General features: G+C 42.2%; 1 protein-coding gene and 1 pseudogene across 3 annotated transcripts in view; both read right to left on the bottom strand.

Annotated features, from left to right (window-relative positions):
- The window catches only part of LOC125359325 (quinone oxidoreductase-like protein 2), a 30,374-nt gene extending 17,245 nt beyond the window's left edge, over positions 1-13,129 (bottom strand). The window contains exons 1-7 of one of the 3 annotated variants that reach the window (XM_048357003.1): positions 13,019-13,129; positions 12,823-12,931; positions 10,040-10,136; positions 7,754-7,812; positions 6,375-6,440; positions 5,516-5,625; positions 4,401-4,482 (exon numbers count right to left, since the gene is read on the bottom strand). In XM_048357003.1, the coding sequence (XP_048212960.1) occupies positions 4,401-4,482; positions 5,516-5,625; positions 6,375-6,440; positions 7,754-7,812; positions 10,040-10,136; positions 12,823-12,931; positions 13,019-13,068 (573 nt within the window). In that variant the 5' untranslated portion in view covers positions 13,069-13,129. Of the gene's footprint in view, positions 1-4,400; positions 4,483-5,515; positions 5,626-6,374; positions 6,441-7,753; positions 7,813-10,039; positions 10,137-12,822; positions 12,938-13,018 lie in introns of all 3 variants that reach the window. The other 2 variants (XM_048357005.1, XM_048357004.1) reach the window with 2 other exon arrangements.
- LOC125359326 lies at positions 7,006-7,521 on the bottom strand (annotated as a pseudogene).
- Positions 13,130-25,691: the final 12,562 nt, after the last annotated feature.

Raw genomic sequence — 25,691 nt, 5'->3', positions numbered from 1 at the left:
CATCCTGAAAGTCAGGAAAGGCTTCCCAGACCAACACAGTGGAAAAATCTTGAAGTTAGAGAGATCATGGTTCAAATCATGCCTCTGCCACCTAATCTAGGTATGTTATCATAGACAAATTACTTAGTAAGAATCATAATGTGTCATGATTTTACATACATTAGTGGCTCATTTAGTCAAAATACACCAATGGAATATATTCCATTGTTGTTCCTATATTAGAGATGAAGAAATTAATACAGAATAAGCTAAATATGGTGTCCACAGCAATTCACACAGTTAACAGGACACAGAGCTAAGATTCAAACCCAGGTAATCCATCTCTAGAGTTCATGCATTTGACCTTGTACTGCCTGGCAACATCTCCAGGTCTCATTGGTAAAATAAGACTTATTTTAAAAATTAAATGTGCCAGGCACTGGTGGCTCATGCCTATAATCCTAGCTACTGAGGAGACAGAGATCTGAGGATCACGGTTCCAAGCAGGAAAGTCTGTGAGACTCTTACCGCCAAGTAACCACCAGAAAGCCAAATGTGGAGCTGTTGCTCAAGTGGGAGAGTACCAGCTTTGAAAAAGCTAAAGGACTCAAGTTCCAGCCCCAGTGCAGGTATAAAATAATCACTATACTTACAGCATTTGGGAAACAAAGAATAAAATAAATTAGTGTTATACACATGTAAGCATTTCTTCTATTTAAACTTCAGAAGAAGATTTTTAGGAAGGGTTGATTATTTCCAAACTACAGGAAGAGGCAGAGACATGGGTTCAGAAAATTAACTTATCATCCCAAGCTCATTCAGGTAGCAGAGAGAACAATTATTTCTAATCTAACACTGCCTCCAAAACCTACTCTTTTCATCTCCAACATCCCATGAAAAAGCAATGCCTAAGGTCCAATACAGATGGCAGAGCTGGCCGTGGGCCACGCACAGAGAAATACAGGGTTTGGTAATCTGCACAAAAGCTGCAGACACTTCAGCATCACTCAAAGGTGCCTCAATAGCAAGCAATGCCATCACCCAAACACTTTGTCCAAAGTGATACTCAGAACTTGACTCACTCTAAGAACATCATTGTCCTTAAAGGATTCCAAACTCACTGATAACTATTTGAAACTGAAAGCTCTTCTTCAATGCTCCCTGGTAGGCCCCTCAAAATAGCCCAGCTCACTAAGGACTATTCACACACACAGGATCACAGCAGACAGATGAAGATGAAGGTCAGGCACCTGACTTCATTCAAATATTCCCTCTATGTCTCAGTGTAACCTTCAGTGAGTCATTAATTCTCTTGGTGCTTCACTGTCTTGATCTGTGAAATAGGGAAATAAACACTTACATTTCCTATCTCCCAGGAGTTATAGGAAGGTCCAGTGTAAGATAATTACTTTGGAAGCAGCTGGAAAAACTGAGGATAGAAGGTATGATCAAAATGACTTGTTCTGAGTAGGTGATATGGTATTGTGTTTACTTCTGTTTAAAGCTGATTTTTGCTATGAAAGAAATGGTCTCAGTGCATGAATATAATGTATATATACATATGAATAATTTCATTCATTTGGATCAATTTTAATACCCAAATTGAAGCAACTTTTTCTGTTTCACTTCTGAGAACTTCTTGAGAGAAATGGTACGATTTACCTTTCTAGAAATGTCAGTCAGTGGCTCTAAACAAGGGAAATTCTGAACTCTCCCCTCCAAGAGGAGCAAAAAGCCATTCCACTTCACATGAAATGTGTTAATGTTTCATGAGAAGCCTCCTAGCACCTAAAATTCCCTGCAGAACTTTCATGCCCTTCTCAGAAGGAGTCTGAAATGAAAAAGGAACAATAACTCCCCAGAGAGAATTCCAAGACAATCCCATTATCTCCAAACCTGTGTGTATATCTACTTGCCATCTCAACCTTCTAGTCACTTGCTCCACAGAAACCCTGCACTTGACTGATTTCACAATGTCCAAAACTAAACTCTCCATTTCTTCCTGTATGCTCAGTCTCAATAAGTGGCAATTCCAGAAGTTAACCTAGTTTGCTCTTCCCACTCGCTGTCTAATAATAACAGGATTCTCTCTTTAAGAGATTCTTACTGACATGCCATACCCTGTAATAGGCACATTGCACATGTAATCTCAACATTACCCAACAACTCAATAAAGAAAGCAGCATTTTACAAATAAGGAAAGTTATGCTATTAATCTAGAAGTAGAGCTGGAATGTAAACCTATATCAGGCTACCTTTGAAGTCTTTGTTTCCCTGACTAGCCAAATTCTCTATGGACACTAAATTTTCTATTTTTTCCACTTCAGTAGGAATTCAACTGCCTTAGTTCATACATCTTAACATCTGGCTTGGGCAATTCCAAAAGCTACTCTCTCTCTCTCTCTCTCTCTCTCTCTCTCTCTCTCTCTCTCTCTCTCTCTCTCTCTCTCTCTCTTTCTCTTCCTCCTCCTCCTCCTCTTCTTCCTTCTTCTTCTCTTCCTTCTTCTTTTTCTCCTTTCCTCTTCTCCTCCTTTCTCTCTTCACTCTCTCCTCTCTCTGCCTTTGTCCTTATCCCTCATCTCCACAAGCTATCAGAGTGATTTTTTAATGTAAAGATGATGCAAGGCAGTGTGGTATGTACTTGTAATCAAGAGGAGGATCTAGAGCTCAAGACCAGCCTAGGCTACATGGTAGGACCTTGCCTCAAAAAAACAAAGATAAGGGCTGGGGATATAGCCTAGTGGCAAAAGTGACTGCCTTGGATACACGAGGCCCTAGGTTCGATTCCCCAGCACCACATATACAGAAAACGGCCAGAAGCGGCGCTGTGGCTCAAGTGGCAGAGTGCTAGCCTTGAGCGGGAAGAAGCCAGGGACAGTGCTCAGGCCCTGAGTCCAAGGCCCAGGACTGGCCAAAAAAAACAAAAAAAAACAAAGATAAGATAATCATGCCAGCTGGGTGCTGGTGACACATGCCTGTAATCCTAGCTACTCAATAAGCTGAGGTCTTGGGATCATAGTTCAAAGCCAGCCCAGGCAGGAAAGTCCATGAGACTCTTATCTCCAATTAATTACCAGAAAACTGAAAGTGGTGCTATGGTTCAAAGTGGTAGAGTCTCAGGTTTGAGCAAAAAAAGCTCAGGGGCAGTGCCCTGGCCCTGAGTTTAAACCCCACAACTGACAAAAACAAAGGGAAAAAAAGATAATCATGTCATTTACCTACTCAAAATTCTCAAAAGCCTCCAGTAGTCTGCAATAAGCATTCCAATTTTACAGCTATGTGAAAGATCCTCATGATCTTATCTCTGCCTACCTTACTAAAGCACCATTCGTCATCTCCTGTAACAAGTCCTATGTACAACAGATGCCATTTGCAATTCCCTGGATGCATGATGCTAGTTCCTACTTTGTGATCCTCTAACAATGTCTTCTCACTACTAAAATGCCCTTTCACTTTCCTTTGCCATCTATTCAACTACCAGTCCCTCAGAAGACATGGTAAATGTCTCCCTTCTCTCTGATACCCACAGCCTCACTCATTCATTGATTCATTCATTAGTTCTTTCATTCAAGAAATATGTCTTGAGTGTCCACTATATTCCAGGTACCATGCGAAGTTCCAGGACTACAGTGATGAATCACACAGACTTCTTCCTGTCTTCATAGGGATTACAGTCAAGTTGGAGGAAGAGATTAATCTAATAATGACACAATTAAAGGAGTCACCACACAGTGAGGTATGCACTAAGAAAGGAATCATGGGAGGTTATGATATATACAAATAGTGGGGAGAAGAGACTGTCCTAGCCCCAGGTCAGAGATATGTCTCTGAAAAAGTCACATGTGAGTTTAACTCTGACTTGCAGAGGGAGACTATTTAGATCATCATGGAGAGAGGAAAGAGCATTTAAAGAGGCCCTGAGGTGAGGCAGCCCTTTCCAGATTCTAGTAACTGCAGGGACAAGTGATATCTTTGTTAGGTCTCCTCCTACTCCATAAATAAACACATGGCAAGGCCCTTATCTAGATTTTTCCATATCCTCAGTGCCCTGCACATGATTGTGTGTGTGTGTGTGTGTGTGTGTGTGTGTGTGTGTGTGTGTGTGTGTTCCTAAGGCTTGACCTCAGGGCCTGGGCATTGTCCCTGAGCTTTTTTTTTTTTTTTTCACATTTTTTCTACCATTTAAGCCACAGCTCCCCTCTAGCTTTTTAGCACTTAATAGAAATGAGAGTCTCATGAACTTCAATGCCTGGGCTGGCTTCAAACCACAATTCTCAGATCTCAGCCTCCTGAGTAGCTAGGATTACAGGTGTGACCCACCACCGCCCAACCCAGCACACAATTTTTAATAAGTGGATGAATATATTCCATATCTGAAAACTGGAGGTGTTTTTCTAATGGAGATTCTGACATGCAAATACCTTGGCCTGAAGCACATTTGTTGCCACATCAATCACTGCAAGTCCTGTGGCTCCAGCTGCTGCCGTCACTAACACAGTGTCTCTGTGCCAGAGAAGGAAAAATGTTAATGTGGAAACCTTCAAACCCCATCCAATAACATGACTTCAGGAACATGTTAGAACTAGACAAGGTGAGAACAACAATGTTACAGATCATTTCACTTAAACCCTTCATAAATATCTACCACCAGTCTTGAGAAATGGCAGATTTATATAGCTTCTAGGTCAGTGCTAATTTGGTTTGGTTTTGAAGATGTCCCAGGACAAAGATTCCTTGATCTCTCTAGGCAGTCTCCCCTCATGGCAATGGCAACTGTTCCTTGGAACAACCATCCAATTTACACTTCAGAAAATTTGTCCTAAAATTATTTTCATAAATACCACCTGATTTCAAAAGGCAATAGTCACATAATGGCTACTCTTCAACTAAGCCCACTAGTTGGGAGCAATTCTGAGACTTAGCTTTCTGAAGACATCAAGAGGCAATTTCCCAGGTAAAAGGGGGAAGCTTCAGCATTATTGAGTTTGAAATGCCCTACTTGGCACACCCAACCACATATCACAGAAACCAATACCACAGGCCTCCATGAAACTGATACGAAGGAGTTTAAATAAAACAACTCTGAGCCAAGCATGGTGGTACACTCTTGCAATCCTTCATTCAGGAGGCTAAGACAAGGGGATCATGAGTTCAAAGTCAGTTTGGGATGCATAATGAATTTCAAACCAACATGAGGTACATACAAAGGTCCCATTAAAAAATAAATAAAAATAAACCAACTTCCTAAACGTTAAGATTTTTCTATGGAACAACCCCTAGAGTGGTCAGGTTTGAGAGGACCATTTTTCCAAATTCATTTTGACCAAATTCAGTCTACCAATCTTAATCAAAAGGATGCCCCTACAATCTCCAGACCCCAGTCTCAGTGATTACCTCCCTTTTGCCTTTCTTCAACCAAAAGGAATATGAGCTGATGAGAAACAGAAGTGAATGGTAAAAGCAAAGAGGAAGAGAAGGCAAAGCCTTATTGGGACACATGTATTATGTAGCCACCGGCCATCTACAGAGTTCTTACCCAGGCTGTGTATGGGCCCGATGCTCTAGAGCCAAAATTGCAGTGCCATAAGACACAGGTAAGACAGCAGCTTCCTGTAGAGAAACCTTTTCTGGAACCTGCCATAGGGTCTATGGAAATATGTAACAGTCAGATATTAAACACATGTACCTACTTAGAACAGCTGCTCAATAAATATTATGATTTAATTGCATGACTAATTGGAAATGCCTGCAACCAAGTCCAGTGGAAATTCAAGCCCAAACAAGCCATGGTAGAGGGCTTGGGTATATGTCCAACTTCAAAATTCTAAGGTTGGAATCTGGCTGAAAAATGAGCCAGATTATTAAGAAAAACTACAGCTAGTACGGTGACAGATGAACTCTACCTCTGTAAAGCTGGGGTGTGGGCAGTCTATGTAATGGTCACCACTAGGGGGCAGCATTCACATCCTGCTCAATCATAAAGGGCCACCTTGGCTGGCTCCCTTCCCAAAGCTATCTCTTTGGTAAGCTTTGTGTGGGGGACAAGTCCATTACATTCAGTTCAATTTCCCAAACCAGTTTTTCTACCAAAACTACCTTACTAAGGTCCAACTGGACAGCTAGTCAGTTGCTCAAGTACTACTACTACTAATAAGCCCCTTTGCACTGAAACACTCCACACAAACAAAGCTCTGTGCCTGGGTATTCACCCCAAGAGAGAAGGAGATTAGCATTTGAAAAAAAAAACAAAAAAACTGCTCAGCTGAGAAGCAAGATATGACCAAAATAACTAAAAAAGAAAAGTGGGAAGAGTAGAGGGTATGAGTAACATAGGAAAGAGGGAAATTAAAGAAAGTAACAGAGAAAATAAGTTTTAATGTTAAAACATAGGATACCTTCTGGTCTATGATGCATTCTTCAGCCATACCATTAAAGCCACTCACACCAACAACTCGATCTCCCTAAAGGGAAAGCAGCATTAAGAATGTGTTCAAATGTATGGCCCCTTACATTCCATCACCTTTCAAAGAATGAAAGGAAAAACACACCTCTGACCCCATAAGACACAGATTAACCATATATATATATATATATATATATATATATATATATATATATATTCAGAGTTAACATTCAGTAAATAAAACAGCTGGTGGCCAAGCCTATGGGAGCATGTTAGATAACAGAGTAGGAAAGGAAGGAAAAGGTTGTCATGAATTAGAATTCTAGTATTAGCTTCTTTCATATAAGACTCAAACTTGAGAATTCTTTTTTTTTTTTTTTAGAAAACAAGCCTTCTGGGGCTGGGGATATAGCCTAGTGGCAAGAGTGCCTGCCTCGGATACACGAGGCCCTAGGTTCGATTCCCCAGCACCACATATACAGAAAATGGCCAGAAGCGGCGCTGTGGCTCAAGTGGCAGAGTGCTAGCCTTGAGCGGGAAGAAGCCAGGGACAGTGCTCAGGCCCGGAGTCCAAGGCCCAGGACTGGCAAAAAAAAAAAAAAAAGAAAAGAAAACAAGCCTTCTAACATTTTATTATGCAAGCCTTTTTATTTATCAAAAAGGTTCTTTCTTTGCTAGCAATTTATAGACCTCTTGCATCCTAAGCACACACAAGCAGCTTCCTCTTCTTATTTAGCTTTCTGACTCTGTGCTTGTGCCTTCAGCACTTTCACGACGATTTTCTGCTCCTCAATAAGGAAAGCCCGCTTGATCCTGTCCCCGACACATTTGGCACACATGGAACCACCATAGGCCCTGCTGACATGTTTTTTCGTTTTAGACAATCGCATAAGGACTTTAGGTCTCACAGCACGAACCCCCCCAGAGTCGGCCTGGGCACACACCACATGCAGATTTGGGTGTTTTCCCGACTTTTTCGGTGTAAAGGTAAACAATTCTGTTGCCAGGGGTTCGGGACAGCCTGGTTTTGTTAGAGGCTGTGTTGTAGCAAAGCCTATGGCGGTATGTCAATCGCTGGACCATTTTGTTGATGTCCTTTAGACACCGTCCCCAGAAGACAAGAATTCTTGACCCTCTCAGTTACTGGAGAACTGAGATGTAACCTTTCATTCATAATAAAGAGCTTAATGAAACCAGAAGCCTACAAGATTCCTTTCCCCAATTCAGAATTTGTTTCTTCTCCTTCTACCTCAGTTTTCCTCTATTGTCTGCTGGAAAAGGCCAGAACAGCAAGACTTTGAAGGTACAAATAAGATTAACACACTTCTCATAGTCTACACACCTTGGTTCCCTAGATTTGAGCTAATTTACCTTTTTCACTGTGCTGACATCTGTGCCTGTCTCCAGTACTGTCCCAGAAAACTCCACTCCTAGAACATCATTTAAATATGAGGTTATCTATAAAATCAGTACATGGAGATGTGAAAACTCAAATCCATAGGCCATCTCACCAATTTGTATAAACGTATAACATTTAAATATCATCATCTTAATCTGAGTAGAGGGATAAAGTATTGTTCCTAAAACAGGAGAATGAGCATAAGATTTCATGCTCACAACCTAAAAAGTTATGGAAGTGGCATTCTTAACCTTGACCCAAATGAACATTTCAAGAAGGTACAAAAGCACAAAGAATCACAAGTACATAGGTACTCTGACCCTAATCACCAGGACCTTGGGTCCCCTATAAACTCCCAAATATCATGCTCCTCAAATTGTATCTGTTTCTGTATATCCTGTGCTGGACTATGAGGCCCTCAAGGACATGAGCTGTGTTTATTCAGACAGTTCTCAGTTCAACTGGTAAAATTACTGCTTTCTGCCCTTCCTTCTGTCTCTGAAATTCCTAGATTTAATGTCCACACCGTTCCTACTTGAGGTGACAGGGAAATAACTCAATTGTGTGACACCTTCCCCACTATGCAACATTCCGGCCAGTACAAACTGAAAGAAATCAATCCAGTCTCGAGACACAACCAAAGTAGGATATGGTAGTATTGGAATTTCACCTGTAATCCAGGCTCAGGATTAAATCCTCAGGAGGTGGAGGTAAGGAGATCATAATCTTTGGTCAGCCCTAGGCAAAAGTATAAGACTCTCTCTCTAAAAAATAAACTAAAAGCGGGCTGGGAATATGGCCTAGTGGCAAGAGTGCTTGCCTCGTATATATGAAGCCCTAGGTTCGATTCCTCAGCACCACATATATAGAAAAGGCCAGAGGCGGCGCTGTGGCTCAAGTGGCAGAGTGCTAGCCTTGAACAAAAAGAAGCCAGGGACAGTGCTCAGGCCCTGAATCCAAGGCCCAGGACTGGCCAAAAAAAAAAAAAAAAACTAAAAGCAAATAGTGCTAGGGGTGTGGATCAAGTGGTAGGGTGTCTGTGCCTCCCTACCAAGCATGATACCTTAAGGTCAAACCCCGTATGGCCAAAAAAAAGACAAAAAAAAAAAAAAATCTAAGGCCCAAACATAGCAACTATGTGGCAATCATTATATGTCTAATCATATATTTACATAAAATATACATGTGGCCAGGTGCTGGTGGCTCATTACTGTAATCCTAGCTACTCAGAAGGCTGAGATCTGGGGGTCATGATTGGAAGTGAATGCAGGCAAGAAAGTCCATGAGACCCTTATCAACAATTAACCACCAAAAAGCCAGAAATGGAGCTGTGGCTCAAAGTGGTAGAGTGCTAGCCTTGAGCACACAAGCTCAAGGACTCTGCCCTGGCCCTGAGTTCAAGCCCCAGGACTGGCAAAATAAATAAGTAAATGAAATGAAATAAAATATGTATGCACTGTAAACATCCTAAGGTCTTCTTATATCACTTTATAAAACTTCATCAACAAGTCATTGGGATCTAAAAGTAATCATATTGGGCAAAATGAAAATGAGACAATGGACTGCTAAAAAATGAAAGCACTTTTTTTTCTTTTTGATACTGTGACATTAGGTTTCTTACCTGCAAGAAGATTTTTATGATCCTCCAAAGAAAAATAAAAACTGAGGCAATATTAAAGAAAGAACAGGAATGACTAGGATCATTAATGATCCAGGATTATGATTCAAGACCACCCTGAAAAAAATTAGCAGACCCTATCTCAACAAAACAAGCTAGTTCACATCAGAAATACCACCTACTCAGGAGGTGGAAAAAGGAAGACTGCATTCTGAGGCTGGTACAGGCAAAAACCTTAGACCCTATCCAAAAAACAAACTAAAAGCAAAAGGACTTCAGTGTGGCTCAAATGGTAGAGTTCTGGGTGTGGCTCACATGGGATAGCACTGGGCATTACTTGAGTGGTTGAGCTGACAGAGTACTTGTCTAGCAAGTACCCCTGAGTTCGATCAAAAATGATTCTGACGAACACAATTCTAGTGAACACCTGATGTATGAACATTTGTTTACTCATGTATCTACTTTCTTTGAGGACTCATAATCCAGTGATTCTAATTAACAATGTGCTGAAATCTCTCACAGAAATCTCACTGATGGCAAGGCAAAACCCACCAGAGCACTGTCTGGAAAGATATATGCAGTTCTGAAAACTTGTAAGACCTTATTTTCCTGAGCCAGTACTTTGTTTCCCCCTACTCACCTGGTATGAAGGGAAGATGGGGCCTTTCCTGATACTGACCACGGCAGACCAAAATATCAGCAAAGTTAACTCCACAGAAATGGACATCAACTCTGACCTGTAAAGGAGACAAAGCAGCAAAACAGAACAGGACACATGCTGAAAACAAAATTCACTCAACTATTCAAAAAGATTGAATGGTTGAATGAATGAATGACAACTAAATGCCAGGCACTGAACAGAGCCAGAGTGTAATCATGAGGCAAAATGGACACAATTTCTGTTATTGTGAAGCTAAAAATATAGTCAGAAGCCAGATATTACCCAAATGATAATGAAAGCATATGTATTAAATTATAAGTAAAACTATATGCTAATAATAGGAATTTGGGGGAGGATTAAAAAAGCACAACAATGGGATTATGCGATTTCTGGGGGAAGTCAAGAAAAACTAAAAGTAACATTAAAGTAACAGCTTAGAGATAGGAGGGGGGAAAACTGACACAGACAAAAAGCAATGGTGGCGCTCGGAATATGGCCTAGTGGCAAGGCGCTTGCCTCAGATACATGAAGCCCTGGGTTCGATTCCCCAGCACCACATATATAGGAAATGGCCAGAAGTGGCACTGTGGCTCAAGTGGGAGAGTGCTAGCTTTGAGCAAAAAGAAGCCAGGGACAGCTCTCAGGCCCTGAGTCCAAGGCCCAGGATTGGCAAAAAAAAAAAAAAAAGCAATGGTGTGTGCAAAGGTCCTGCATCTGCATGTGAACAAAAACCAGCAAGCCTAGACACAAAGAAAGACAAGGGGGATAGAGCAGAGGTCAAGGGCCCACATCACATAATGACTTGTAGCTCTATCTTGAGGATCTTCACCTTCATACTAGGAGCACTGGGAAGCTAGAAAGAGAGTCTAAACAGAAGGATAATATAATCATCTGGTTTGGGAATCTGGAATCTTGGAGGAAAGCCTAGATCTCCAGTTTCTGTGCTCTCAGCAAAGGCATCATGAGGTACAACTATAGCAGCAGAAGGATGGCCAGTAGTTTCTCTAGACCTTGTGAAGTGAGTGGGTCTCAGATGATGGTCCTAGACACTACCAGAATCATATCACCTGGGACCCTTTAGAAACTCCAATTCTTGGGCCCCACAAATCAGATACTGGAGACAAAATAATCTGCTTATCAATCTCCAGTGATCATGATGCACTCCAGAAAACCACTGGGCAAGGGATTGGAGTCTCAGGAGAAAGTAACATGATGCTGAAACACAAACTTGAGAACGTTTGTCTGCTTATTTAAATTTAGTTCAGAAATGGTCATATTGTCAAGAATGCTTTTTTTTAATCTATGAAATCCATTCATCTTGTGATTTTTTTAAAAAGCATCTGCCTCATGCCAAGTCTCATTTTAAACCACAGGGATTTAATGGTGAATAAAAATAACCTAATTGCAGCTCTCATGAGCTAATTCCTTACAATGCAATATCTGGACAAATAACAGAAAGAAGGAACCCAGCCTCAGCCTATGCACACTGGATAGATGACACATTGATATTTCAGACCCAGACCCAAGGCACACTCCACCTTGATTTAGAATGACTAAACCCCACACATCTATCTCAAAAACCACCAAGGGGGGCTGGGGATGTGGCCTAGCGGCAAGAGTGCTTGCCTCGTATACATGAGGCCTTGGGTTCAATTCCCCAGCACCACATATACAGAAAACGGCCAGAAGTGGAGCTGTGGCTCAAGTGGCAGAGTGCCTAGCCTTGAGCAAAAAGAAGCCAGGGACAGTGCTCAGGCCCTGAGTCCAAGCCCCAGGACTGGCCAAAAAAAAAAAAAAAAACCACCAAGGGGTGCTGGGAATATGGCCTAGTGGTAGAGTGCTCACCTCGTATACATGAAGCCCTGGGTTCAATTCCTCAGCACCACATACATAGATAAAAGCCAGAAGTGGCACTGTGGCTCAAGTGGTAGAGCGCTAGCCTTGAGCAAAAAGAAGCCAGGGACAGTGCTCAGGCCCTATGTCCAAGCCCCAGGACTGGCAACAAAAACAAAACAAATAAACAAAAACCACCAAGGAAGGGAAGAGGGGAGAGTAAGGGATGAGCTTTCTCAACATGGGAATCCTAAGAAGCCTACTTCCTGCATGTATTAGTCCAAATAATCCTTTTGAGTGACACCTTGGGGCTGCAGCTGCATTCCTCGCCTTCATCAGTGGTCTCCTACGTGGAGGCTTCATGCAGGGGAAGGTTCTCCTTCTGCACACCACGTGACAGTGTGTCACCAGATTGGTCAACAGGCAAGGCCAAGATGACTCACTCATTTCTGTGAACTAAACTAATCCCAGCCCACATCACTGCAGTTCCCCAGGGAGAACATAGGGCGTGCATTCAGGGGATTTAAGGCTGCTTTGGGGAAGACTGAAGGGCAGCTAACTTGACCTTGACACTGAAGAGGAATGAAGCAAAGTAAGGCAAGGGTTAGTTTATCTGTTTGAAATCAACAATTTGGTGGCAGTTATGCAAAGCCGTGTGTACATTCGAATTCTCTTGTTTCTAAGGCAACGTCCCCCGGAGCCTTCTGGGAAAAGAATCCTAGCCATGTGTTTTGGGGAGCACTCTTCCTGAAGCACCTGTGACTCTGCACTCTGTGAACTTGACTGACCTTGCAGCCCAGGGCCAACTTGGGCTCCAGTCTTGGGGTGGCCCCCTAGATTGGGAACCGGGAACTTGATTCAGGCCGGAAGCCTGCAGTGTGGAGATGACACTGGTGTCGGAGATCCCCAGGACTAGCCAGTCACCCTACCTCGTGAGGCTGGACAGGGCGGGGGGCCACTTCTTTGATGGCCAGAGGCTGTTTCAGCTCCGTGCAAAGCGCGGCTCTGTAGTGCCGACCATGGCCCTGCCCGGGTCTCCTGCAACAGGGACCAAGAGAGAATTTACTCGGGTTGGGGCGCAAGGTGCGTCCCCGTACTGCCTGGTGGTGAGCCCCAGGGCTGTACCTGCAAAGCCACACCCAGGGGAGGCACCGTCTGCCGGCAAGCACCGCCATGGCTGGAGAAGCGAGCCGCCAGCCCGCGGCGAGAGCGTGGCAGGAAGGGCCAGGCAGCGCTGGCACCGCCCCGAGGAGAGCGGAAAGGCGTCCGGACAGGCGCGCCTCAGACCGGCCGCGGGCACCCGACCCCGCCTCGCCCTAGGAGAGGCGGGCACCCGGCCAGGGCCAGCTGCTTTCGCAAAACTCAGTCCTGGAAGGTCGGATCCCCTTGTGTCCCAAGCCTCCTGGGAAAAGGGAAAAACAAAAACGGAATGAAAGGAGTCCACTGCACGAAGTTTCATCATCGTTGTCATTTGGGGGAGACTTTTAGAACTCCATTTGGCAAACGCCAAAGAAGTCCTAAATGAGTCGCTAAATTTTTTGATGTTCCATTCTTATCACTAATTCAGTTCTTGTTACTAATTCTTCAATTCTTGTTCAATTCTTGTTACTAATTTTCTCACACAGGATCAATTGCATTAAAAATACGGAATAGTTACTAATAATCTGATTGATGCTCACTGATCCTAGACAAATTCAGAGTCCTTCTAAATTAAAGTCTGGCAACAAGCTGTGTTTTTTTTATAATTCCACAGGTCTATATTAGGGAGACCAATTACTGATTCTCAGTAAATGATTCAATGATTCACCTACTTCCTAGAGCACACTCAGGAAGAACTAAAAGCATAGCAGTATTGTCTGTAAAATATTTTAAGACTGAGGAGATTCTGTTAACAACAGAAACCAAATATTTATAAAAGATACAGGTCAAGCTGGGAAAACTATGTGTCTGGCCTAGTAGATGTCTGATCAAAGAGTTTAGGTCTTTGAATTGAAGGAATGGCTCAATGGTAGTATGTCTGCCTAAGTAGCTTGAAGCCCTGAGTTCAAGTACCTCAAAAAAAAATCCAGAAAACACATTCATATACACACATGTGTGTGTTCAATCTGAGCCCTACCAATTGTTTGTATGCCTTTAACACTTGGTGGTTCTTATCCTCTGTGAACTCTTGCACAAAATAAGGCATTGAGCAGATATGGTCAACAAAGAAATATAGGAAAAATGGACAGCAAACATGAAATAGATATAAACTATGCAGATTATAACCTAGAGAATTTGGTGGGTAAGAAATCTAAGAACAAAAAAAAAAGAAATCTAAGAACAAATATCCATGTTTGGCAGCAAGTAGAGGTCACTTATAATAGCATTCATGGGAAATCTGAGAAGTCATCTTAACCTTCTTGCCCCATACACAAACACCAGGAGAAAAGGGAACAGTGACTAAGAGGTGAGAAGATGAAAAATGCTTGTGTTTCCAATAAGCAGTGCAAGCATTTTGTAAAGTGATCATTATTAAGCGCATAAAATAAAACCAGGGGCTGAATACATAAAGCAATGGTAGAACACTTGCCTAACATGTATAAAGTCCTGAGTTTCATCTCCAGCACTGAAAAAAAAAATCTGACTACAGCCAGGTGCCAGTGGCTCATGACTATAATCCTAGATACTCAGGAGGCTGAGATCTGAGGATCTCAGTTCAAAGCCATCCCAGGTAGAAAAGTTCTTGGGACTCTTATCTCCATATCTCTTATCTTATACCCATCAAAGAGCTGAAAGTAGAGATGTAGCACAAGTGGTAAAGTGCCAGAGTACCATGCCCAAGCTCCACATTCAAGCCCCAGTGTATGCCAGTAATGTGTGTGCGTGTGCATACACACACACACACACACACACAATCTGGTTGCCAAACAACAGTGAGCAACAAGAAATCTAAAATTTATGAAGCCCCAATCCAGTATTGATTTGTCTGAGTAGGAAATGAGTTGCTACATGTACAAAGTGTTTTGTAAAATATTTAGATATATTAATGTCAGGAGATATTAATATAAGCAAGCAATAAAGCAAGTAACTTTTAATTGAGCTGTTTGAAAGCAGCAACCATTTCTAATCTTTATGTTTACAGTATTTGTTTAATGCCTGATACTATTAGGCATTTAGTAGGTATACCTAATGAAATGTTGAATGAGTACTCGAGTATCTAGCATTAATTTTCCAGAGGATAAAAAGATCAAGTCTTTCATTTTTGATGAAATGCTTTTATGGAATAATTTTCTATTATAGTTTTCATAATATACTTGTCATTCTCAAGGACTATGGTGGATAAATCTATCAATACTCCATTGTACATCTTTGAAAAGTTTTGAAGAAAATAGCAAAACTACCTTTAAGAAGAATCTTGAAGGTAGATGAGGGTATTTTAGATAATTGAGGTGATTTAAGCACTTATATGTAAAATAACTTTCAGATTTCCAAGAAGCAGTCAGAGGTGACAGGGCCTTTAATAGTAGTTGCTATGGTAGCAAATGAAATGTTTAAGCCTATCCATCAACATGCTGCCACCACACCTTACTGTCTACCTTTGGTTATTGTTTGTAGTTATTCTATTTGAGAGTGTGATGAAAAGAGGGAACAGGAAGAATAAAATTTGAGTCCTGTGGGAGATTCTGATCATGCAGTAACAGAGTACTGAACTAATCAGTCCTCTGGAAAGGAAAAAAAATAAAAGATTAATAACTGCCCTACAGACCAGCTTGAAGCCTCATTAAGGAAGTACAAGAGTAACAGATGACTCTTCCTTCTGGTACAACACACGAAGAGATAATATTTAATGTCCAGAATCTGGTGGAGGGCTGAGGGTGGAGAAGCAAGCCAAAATGAATACACAAACAGCTCTGTTTTCATAGAATAGTAGACAAACAATATATAAACAATATAAGCTAATAACAACATAAGTCCATAGAGTACTAGGCTGAGAATGTGCAACTATTCTCCATAGTAAAGATATGTTATCCTATTGATTCTTAGCTCATTGAGAAGAAAGGTGATCTCAGTAGCCTCCAAGTCTACTGCCACATCTAGCACATGGCAGGTGCTCTAGCAAGGTTGGAAATAAGGAACTGTGCAATCTCTGTGGAAGGCTGCCAGCAGGACATCACTATGCAAAGACACAAATCCAAACGTTTTAAGGGTCTTTGCACCCACTTACTTCCCTATGTTTACAAAACCCTAGGTACAACCTAGGCTCAGCATTGCCATTATGGCTATAAATTACTATCTTCTGCCACAGTGATGTTTTCTAAAACTTTGGAGATGGTAAGATTAGTTTGCCTTTTCCATGTACTCCCCTGGATTGCCCTTGCTTGTTAACTAGGATTGAGATTAGTTGCTATTTTTTAAATCACTTTTAGATATGTGTTTTTAACTCTGATCAATGTAATTCACACCAACCTTCCTGATTTCAGGATGTGCATAAGATTTGTTATGTAAGTTATTTGCTCCAATACTTGTGGAATCACAGGATTTCTGAGCTGGGATGGATCTTCAAAATAATCTGATCTAACCACTTTATATATAAGAAGCAGAGGCAAGAAGCCAGACATAGCCAGATAGACTAACTCAAGGTCACACTACTAGATGGTAGCAGGAGAAGCATTAGGACCTGATTTTCCTGATTCCCTTTCTGATACTTTTCTGCCATGTTTATTAATGATAAGAAAAATGTTTCATATTTTCATAGTGCTTCATGGTTCAAGTCACCATCATCAAGTTGTTTTGTCCCATTCATAGATGAATAATAATTATTAATATTACAAGTAGCACTTGTTGGCTACTTATTTTTAAAATTTGCTGAGTGCTTTTGCATGACTTTCTATTAATTCTCCCAATGGTCCTATGCATTTTTCTATTCACTCTTTCATAGATCAGGAATGTAGTCTAACGGAAGTTAGGTAACTTGCCCAAAACCACAGGGCTAGGCAATGGAGCCATTTAGCATCATCCTAATTGCCTGATGCCAGAACTCCCCTCCAACAGGCTCTGGCCGCCCACTGTGCTTCCCTCACAAGTGTCCTGGGAGCAGACAAAGAAGGTATTATGCAACATTCTTTAAAGCCACGCTTTGCTTGTAGTTTTAACCTTAATTTTATAGGAATTTTACAGTCACTCAGGCCTAGAAAATACATTAGTTCCCTGTAAGGAAGAATCTAAAGCCTCCAGGGAAACCTGCAGTGAAGGGACAAAAGCAGAAAGAGATGCTAACACATAATTAGGGGCTACTACCTTATTCCATATAGCCATAAGTTGAAGTGCATTGATTTTATTTAAATTCAAAGTATATTGTATAAGATTAAAATTGTGATTATGTAAAGCAGTAGCATTCACAATATGATTCTAACGAAACCATGTCCTGACTTGGTTGCTTGGTTACCAGTTGTTACTTAAGCAGGTACCAGCAGGCATTTGGGCTAAATTCCTGGCACCCAGATGGAATGATTTGGAAGCAGTGGTAACCTGAGCCAGGGCTGCAGTGGCATCCAAAAGTTATCAACCAGTATTTGATGCAGAAAACTATTTTCCACTTCAAACTATCCTTATGGAACCAGGTAATAAATTCCCAAAAGTTTCTGGCAACTTTATGTGGTCTTTCCAGCTCCTACCTCCCCCAGAGAGAACAAAATTTTCCCCTCCATATGTCCCCCTACAAAGAACTTTATACAAACCTGCATTAGCTCACTGGTCTAATTTCAGGTAGCATCCTCTGTCTGTCCTCATAGCTAAGCCATGAGCTCACAGGTGATTCTGAGAAATGCTTAGTGAATAGAAAGGAATTGGGAGGAGAGGGAAGATGGCGCCGCCAGAGTAGGGAGGCACCCCAACTCGCTCCAACTGAATAGCGAGCTGGGAACTCCAGCACCCAACACCCCATCAAGAACCCAGAAAACCCAGCAGCCAGAAGCAACAGAGAAACGCAGGAAATGAAAAAAGAACAAAAAAAGAAGAGCCTATAACCTGCACAGAGCCAGAAAATCTCCGGGGTACCCCCCACCCGCCGACCCTGGCCCGAACAGGGCCAGGCTAGGAAAGGGGACCCAGCGCCAACAAACCGACTGCCAAAAAGTAACACCAGGAGCACAGAGTCCGGACAGCAAGAGCTCCACAGACTCCAGACAGTGTGCAGACCACCAAGACAGATGGCAGCAGCAAAGGACGGGAGGTGCAGGGACCGAACGGCTGGGATCAGACGTAAGCAGCAGGGGAACCCGAGGTGCAGACGGGGAGAGCCGGGGCCACCACCACCAAATGACCAATCTCTACACCCCAGCACCACAGCCCCGAAAAATCCACAACAGCGTGGGACACACACTCAACCCAGGACCAGTAAGTTCCCCATTACCCCCACCAAACAAGAGACCAGCTCTAGCAGAGACCCAAACCCTACAAAGATGCTAGAGCTCCCTCCCTCCCCCTCCCTACCTCGAGGGAATAAAGCAGCTCCTTAGCTAGGGGTGCTAAGACCTCTGGGAGGACTCGGGAACTAACAGAGGCAGAGCAGCGCCAAGGCATCCCCCCCCACCCCCGCAAGCCCCAGCAGAGCCACCTGAACCTGGCCCCACCGGCCCTGTCCCCTCCCCAGCAGGGGCCCCGGGGACTTGTAGGCTTTGGAAGCCCCAGGCTCACTGGTAAGCAACACCAGCAGAGCAGGGTCACCTGGGCCCAAACACACGCCCCCCCCCTCACAGCAGAGGCACAGAGAGTCTCCGGGCACCAACCCGCGCCGGACACTTGATCCTGCAGGGGCCCACGCACACCGTCCCCCCACAACAAATTTGTGAGAGGACACAAGCACCCTCCAACAACTCAGGCACACACATGCACCCCCTGGAAGGCCAGCGTGGGCCAGCGTGCTAGCCTCCCAGCAGGAGGACCTTTTGCCCAAACCCCTGCGGGAGTGCACAAGCAGGCACAAGTGAGGGTGACCACCTTAGCAACAATCGAGAAGGTCACGCTCACCCATTGGGCAGTAAGGTTCAACAGCCAAACTCAAACCCAGAGCCAGGACACAAACAAGTCTCCCACTGACGGACCAGCAGGAACCAGCACAAAGCCAAACCAGGGAAGCCACCCACAGATCTCCAGATGCGCAACTCACAAAGAAATATAATAAATTTCATCAAAGGGCAAGTCAACTCGCCAGCCCCAAAAAGCAGCATGACTGGAGGGGAGATGGAGAATAAAAGAACAACTGACGCTATGTTAGCAGAAATGATGGAAAGCCTCAGAAACGAAATTAGAAAACAATTCCAGGAGTTTAGAGTGGAAGTCTCAAAGGAAATCCAGGAAGCCAAGAAAGAAATGGAAGCAAAAATGGATACAGTGCAAACCTTCGTTAAAGAAGAACTTAACATCCAGAGAAGTGAAATCCATGAAAAAACAGATTTAAAATGCAACTCTTTAAAGGAAGAAATTTCCACGATCAGAGCTGATCTGGCAACCATAAATAGGTCTCTGACATCCATAAACTCTGCATTTGAATCCACAGCACAAAGAATTGACCAAATTGAATCCAGAATCTCTCTCTTGGACGATGATGCAGCCAATAAGGTCCAGAAAATTACCACACTCCAAGAAACGGTAAAGCTCCAGGGCAGACTAATCCAGGAGCTAGTGGACAAAGACAAGAGATCTGCACATAATTGGAATAGAAGAAGCAGCCGAATACCAGAGCAGAGGGCTTCAACATATTTTCAATAAAGTAATTGCAGAAAACTTCCCCAGCCTCACAAGGGACCCCATCCAGGTAACCGAAGCCTATAGGACACCTGGCAGGCCAGATCCTAGAAAAGCCATGCCAAGGCACATAATATTCAAGACTTCAGATCTCAAGAATAAAGAGCAAATTTTGAATGCAGCCAAAGCAGAGAAAGAAATGTATTACAATGCGAAGAGGATCCGAATAACAGCAGACTTCTCCACACGAACCTACCACGCGCGAAGAGAATGGAAGAACAGCATCCAAGTTCTACAGGCCAACCACTGCCAACCTAGAATAAAATATCCAGCGAAGCTGGAGTTCATATTCAAGGGAAAAAACAGATCTTTCCATAGCAAAGAGGATCTAAAAGAGTTTGTGAATAAAAAACCAGCCCTACAGCAAATTCTAAGAGGGGAATCCCACCTAAAAGAAATTGTACAGGACACACAGACAGAAACAGAAAGAAACTACAATAGCCAGAGCCCAACAGAAAGAGCAGTTCACTAAAGACAAGAAGAAAAAAAAAAGAGGAAAAAAAGCCCAACAAGAAAATGGAAGGAGAAAAAACACTCTTATCCTTGATCTCTTTGAATATAAACGGTATAAACTCTCCCATAAAGAGGAGCAGACTGGCAGAATGGATCCGCAAACAAAAAGTTGCCATCTGTTGTCTTCAAGAGACCCATCTTATAGCAAGGGATAAAAACAGGCTCCGAATGAAAGGATGGAGCAAGATCTTCCAAGCAAACGCACCTACCAAAACAGCAGGAGTAGCCATCCTGATCTCAGACAAACTGGACTTCCCATTAAAATCAACTCAAAAAGACAAAGAAGGTCACTACATTTTAATACAAGGAAAAATTCAGAACCAAGACATCACAGTGATAAATGTATACTCACCGAACAAAAGAGGCCCTACATTTGTCAAGCAAATTCTCACAGAACTACAGAACAAGATAGACCCAAACACAATCATAGTGGGTGACTTTAATATCCCACTCTCTCCAAGAGACAGATCCAACACCCAGAGGATTAGCAAGGGAGCTGAGGACCTAAGTAACACCATATCCCAAATGGATCTGACAGATCTATACAGAATCTTCCATCCATCCTTACATCCAATACACCTTCTTCTAATAAACCCATGGATCATACTCCAAAATAGAACATGTCATAGCCCACACAAAGAACCTCAGCAAATACAAAAGTATTGACGTCATCCCATGTATTATATCTGACCACAGTGGATTAAAGGTAACCCTCAATAACAACAGTTACCACAGAGGCTATACACATTCTTGGAGGCTAAACCCCACACTGTTATCCAACACTTGGGCCACAGACCAAATTAAAGATGAAATTAATGAATTCATAAGCCACAATGACAATGAAAATACATAAAAAAGAAACCTATGGGACACAGCTAAGGCAGTACTGAGGGGCAAGATCATCACCTTCAGCACTCACATTAAAAGAATGGAAACAGAGCAGGTGAATGCCTCATGATGAAACTAAAACAACTGGAGAAACAAGAAATGATGGAATCTAAAATGACTAGGAGGAGAGAGATCACAAAGATTAAAGAAGAGATAAATTTGATTGAAAAAAGAAAGACCATTCAACAAATAAATAAGATTAAAAGCTGGTTCTTTGAGAAAATAAATAAAATTGACAGACCCCTCGCAAGACTTACAAAAAAAAGAAGAGAAGAAACTCATATACGTAAAATCAGGGACTCCACCGGAAAAATAACAACAAGTAGACACAATATTCAAATAATCATAAGGAACTATTTCCAGAACCTCTGCTCACTAAAAAACAATGATTTTACAGAAATGGATCAATTCTTAGAGAAGTATAAACTGCCCAAACTGAATGAAGAAGAAATAAATCAACTAAATAAACCAATAACTTACAGCGAGATACAGGGCGTAATCAAGAACCTTCCAACAAAGAAAAGCCCAGGCCCAGATGGATTCACCAACAAATTCTATAAAACCTTTAGTGAAGAGCTAATACCAATACTCCTCAAACTCTTCCGCGAAATAGAAACAGAGGGAGAAATCCCAAACTCATCATACTTATTCCCAAACCAGGCAAAGACCCAACAAAAAAAGAGAACTACAGACCAATATCACTAATGAACAGAGACGCAAAGCTCCTCAGTAAAATATTAGCTAACAGGATCCAGAAACTGATCAAGAAAATTATACATCACGACCAAGTAGGCTTCATCCCACAGTCACAACGATGGTTCAACATCCATAAATCAATCAATGTAATTCACCACATCAACAGAACTAAAATCAAGAATCACATTGTTATCTCAGTCGATGCCCAAAAAGCCTTTGACAAAATACAACATCCATACTTACTAAAAGCTCTGGAGAAAACAGGAATAGATGGAACATTCCTCAAAACAATAAAAGCCATATACAACAGACCAACTGCTAATATCGTATTAAATGGGGAGAAACTAAAATCAGGAACAAGACAAGGATGCCCACTCTCCCCACTTCTTTTCAACATAGAGCTGGAATCGCTAGCCATAGCAATAAGGCAAGAGGAGGACATCAAAGGGATCCACATCGGCAAGGAAGAAATTAAGCCATCCCTATTCGCACATGACATGATCTTATATCTGAAGGGCCCAAAAAACTCAGTCCCCAAACTCCTACACCTAATAAACCATTTTGGCAAAGTAGCAGGATACAAAATCAACCCACAAAAGTCAGCAGCTTTTCTGTACACCAGCAATGTACAAGCAGAAAAGGAAATTATGGAAACAATTCCATTTACAGTAGCCAAAAAAATAAATAAATAAAGTACCTAGGGATCAACCTAACCAAGGACATGACGGACCTATTTAATGAGAACTATAAAAATCTAATAGGGGAAATCAAAGAAGACACAGGAGATGGAAAGACCTCCCATGCTCACGGGTAGGCAGAATCAATATAGTGAAAATGGCCATATTGCCCAAATTATTATACAAATTCAATGCAATCTCTATCAAAATCCCATACGGGCTGGGGATATAGCCTAGTGGCAAGAGTGCCTGCCACGGATACATGAGGCCCTAGGTTCGATTCCCCAGCACCACATATACAGAAAACGGCCAGAAGCGGCGCTGTGGCTCAAGTGGCAGAGTGCTAGCCTTGAGTGGGAAGAAGCCAGGGACAGTGCTCAGGCCCTGAGTCCAAGGCCCAGGACTGGCCAAAAAAAAAAAAAAAAAAATCCCAGTTACATTCTTCACTGAAATAGAGAAAGCAACCCATAAATTCATATGGAACAGCAAAAGACCTAGAATAGCCAAAGCAATTCTAGGCAAAAAAAGCAGTGCGGGAGGTATCACAATACTCGGCTTCAAGCTGTACTACAGGGCCATCATAACAAAAAAAAGCCTGGTATTGGTATAAAAACAGACCGGAAGACCAATGTATTAGAATTGAAGATCCAGAAATAAAACCACACTCTTACAGTCAGGTGATATTTGACAAAGGAACTAAAGACATACAATGGAATAAACAGAGCCTCCTCAACTACTGGTGCTGGGAAAACTGGGCAGCCATATGCAGAAAACTCAAAGTAGACCCAAGCCTATCACCATGCACCAAGATCAACTCAAAATGGATCAAGGACCTCAATATCAGACCTGAATCCTTGAAACTACTGAAGGGCAGAGTAGGAAAGATGCTAGAACTTATAGGCACAGGAAGGAACTTCCTGAATAGAGTCCCAGGGGCACAACAAATAGGGGAGAGACTTGACAAATGGGACTACTACAAATTAAAAAGTTTCTGCACAGCTAAGGACATAGCCACCAAAATAGAAAGACAGCCAACCATATGGGAAAGGATCTTTACCAGCACAGCAACAGACAAAGGCCTACTGTCTGTCATCTACAGAGAACTCAAAAAACTAAGCCCCTCCAAGCCCAGTAAACCAATTAGGAAATGGGCAAAGGAGCTAAAGAGAGACTTCACAAGAGAAGAGATAAAAATGGCAAAGAAACATATGAGGAAATGTTCAACATCCCTGGTAGTAAAGGAAATGCAAAAAAAACAACCCTGAGATACCACCTCACTCCAGTTAGAATGGCCTATACTCTGAATTCAGGCAACAACAAATGCTGGAGGGGGTGCAGGGAAAGAGGAACCCTTGTCCATTGTTTGTGGGAGTGCAAATTAGTACAACCACTTTGGAGAACAGTATGGAGGTTTCTCAAAAAGCTCAATATAGACCTACCCTATGACCCAGCCATTCCACTTTAGGCATCTATCCTGAACAGCAGGTCCCAAGATATCAAAAAGACATTTGTACTTCCATGTTTATAGCTGCACAATTCACAATAGCCAAAACATGGAATCAACCCAGATGCTCCTCCACAGATGAATGGATCCAAAAAATATGGTACCCATACACAATGGAATACTACATAGCGATTAGGGATTGTGAAATATTGTTATTCGCAGGGAAATGATCAGAACTTGAACAAATAATGTTGAGCGAGACAAGCCTAGAACACAGAAAACAAAGGGGCATGATCTCCCTGATACATGACTGTTAAGATGTGGTGATGGAGAGACAGTAGAGACCAGGTCTGTGAAACCAAAAACTGCTTGTCAAATGGTATTTCCCACAGGATTGGGGCAGCGACCCAACAGTATGTAACTAAAACCAAACAACTACTCAACATATAAAGGTCAAAAATTGACCTCTCAGGGAAATACAATAGCTCAAAAGCTATGTATATACGTTCATATAAGACTACTGTCAACATATTGTCTAATGTCAACATTAAATGTAAAGCCCTAGGCAAATTTTCTTTGGCATAGGCCATGTGGCTACTGTATATGTTCTTGGTACATTGTGTATTGTATATATGTCTACCTGACCTAGGGAAGGGAAAGAAAACCAGGGTGTAAGATTTCATAAGAAATGTACACACTGCCCTACTATGTAACTGTACCCTTTTTGCACAACACCTTGTCAAAAAAATTTTGTTTAATTAATAAATAAATTACAAAAAAAAAAGAAAAGAAAGGAATTGGGGCTTTGGAGCCAGGTGGGCCTACATTCAATGCCTAGCTTATCTCCATACTCATTGTGATCTTGAGGAAGTTATTTGACTTCTCTGAACCTCCATTTCCTCATCTGTAAAACAGGCCTAGGAATTCTCACCTGGGAGGCAAGCAAGTCCCTGGCAACACTAGTAAATAGCAGCAATTATTGAATAGACAGTCACTGCCCTTGAGCCTCTTGTTGTCTAGTGCAGCAAGGCTCACATGAATGGGCATCTAAATGCCTGTGATTTGGTTGGTGATGGAGGGGTGCAAAGCAGGCTGTGGGAGCACAGTGGAAGGAGGAGCATTTCAGGAGAATCTCACAAAAGTATTAAGAAAAATTAGTCATCCAGAGGGCTGGGTGTATAGAGCTGAGTGTAGCTCAGTCAAAAGATTGCTTATGTAAGAACTTGGCATACTCAAGGAATTGCAGGTGGTCAGATATGGTTTGAGTCAGAGAAATGGTAAGGGACAAGGCTGGTGTCAAAAAAGGGCTACTTTTCTAGTCAGGCAGCAAGGAGTTGCAGCATTATCTCTTTCCAGTTACATATTCTCAGCCAAATAACTTCTGAATCTTACTTGCCCCATTTGTAAAATGATCACAGTTACATGAAATTATGTGTGCAAAGTACCAGAATCAGAGCATGCATTTTAAAATAATAATCAGTGCTCTTTATCTTAGTTTGTCTAGGATAAACTTAGTAGTTAGCCAATAGTATACACTCATTTTCTATTGAATCAATGGAAGGAAGAATGGGTGAATTCATTCACTTAACACATATTATTAGACACTACCATGTGCCAGACACTATTTGAGACACTGGGCATACAGTAGTGAACAAAAACAGACAAAACTCTGCCCTGTGGGACCTCAGTTTCTGAACTGAGATGGAAAAGGGGGTCGCAGGTGTGCATGAGAAGACAGTCTGCTTTTGGGCTCCTGTGGCTCCTTGGATGTCTGATTAAAAGCTAATAAACCGGC

This window comes from Perognathus longimembris, chromosome 11 (genome assembly GCF_023159225.1).
Source record: "Perognathus longimembris pacificus isolate PPM17 chromosome 11, ASM2315922v1, whole genome shotgun sequence".
Lineage (NCBI taxonomy): Eukaryota > Metazoa > Chordata > Mammalia > Rodentia > Heteromyidae > Perognathus > Perognathus longimembris.
Note: the sequence above shows the minus strand (reverse complement) of the source record. Positions and strands in the feature narration are given on the sequence as shown.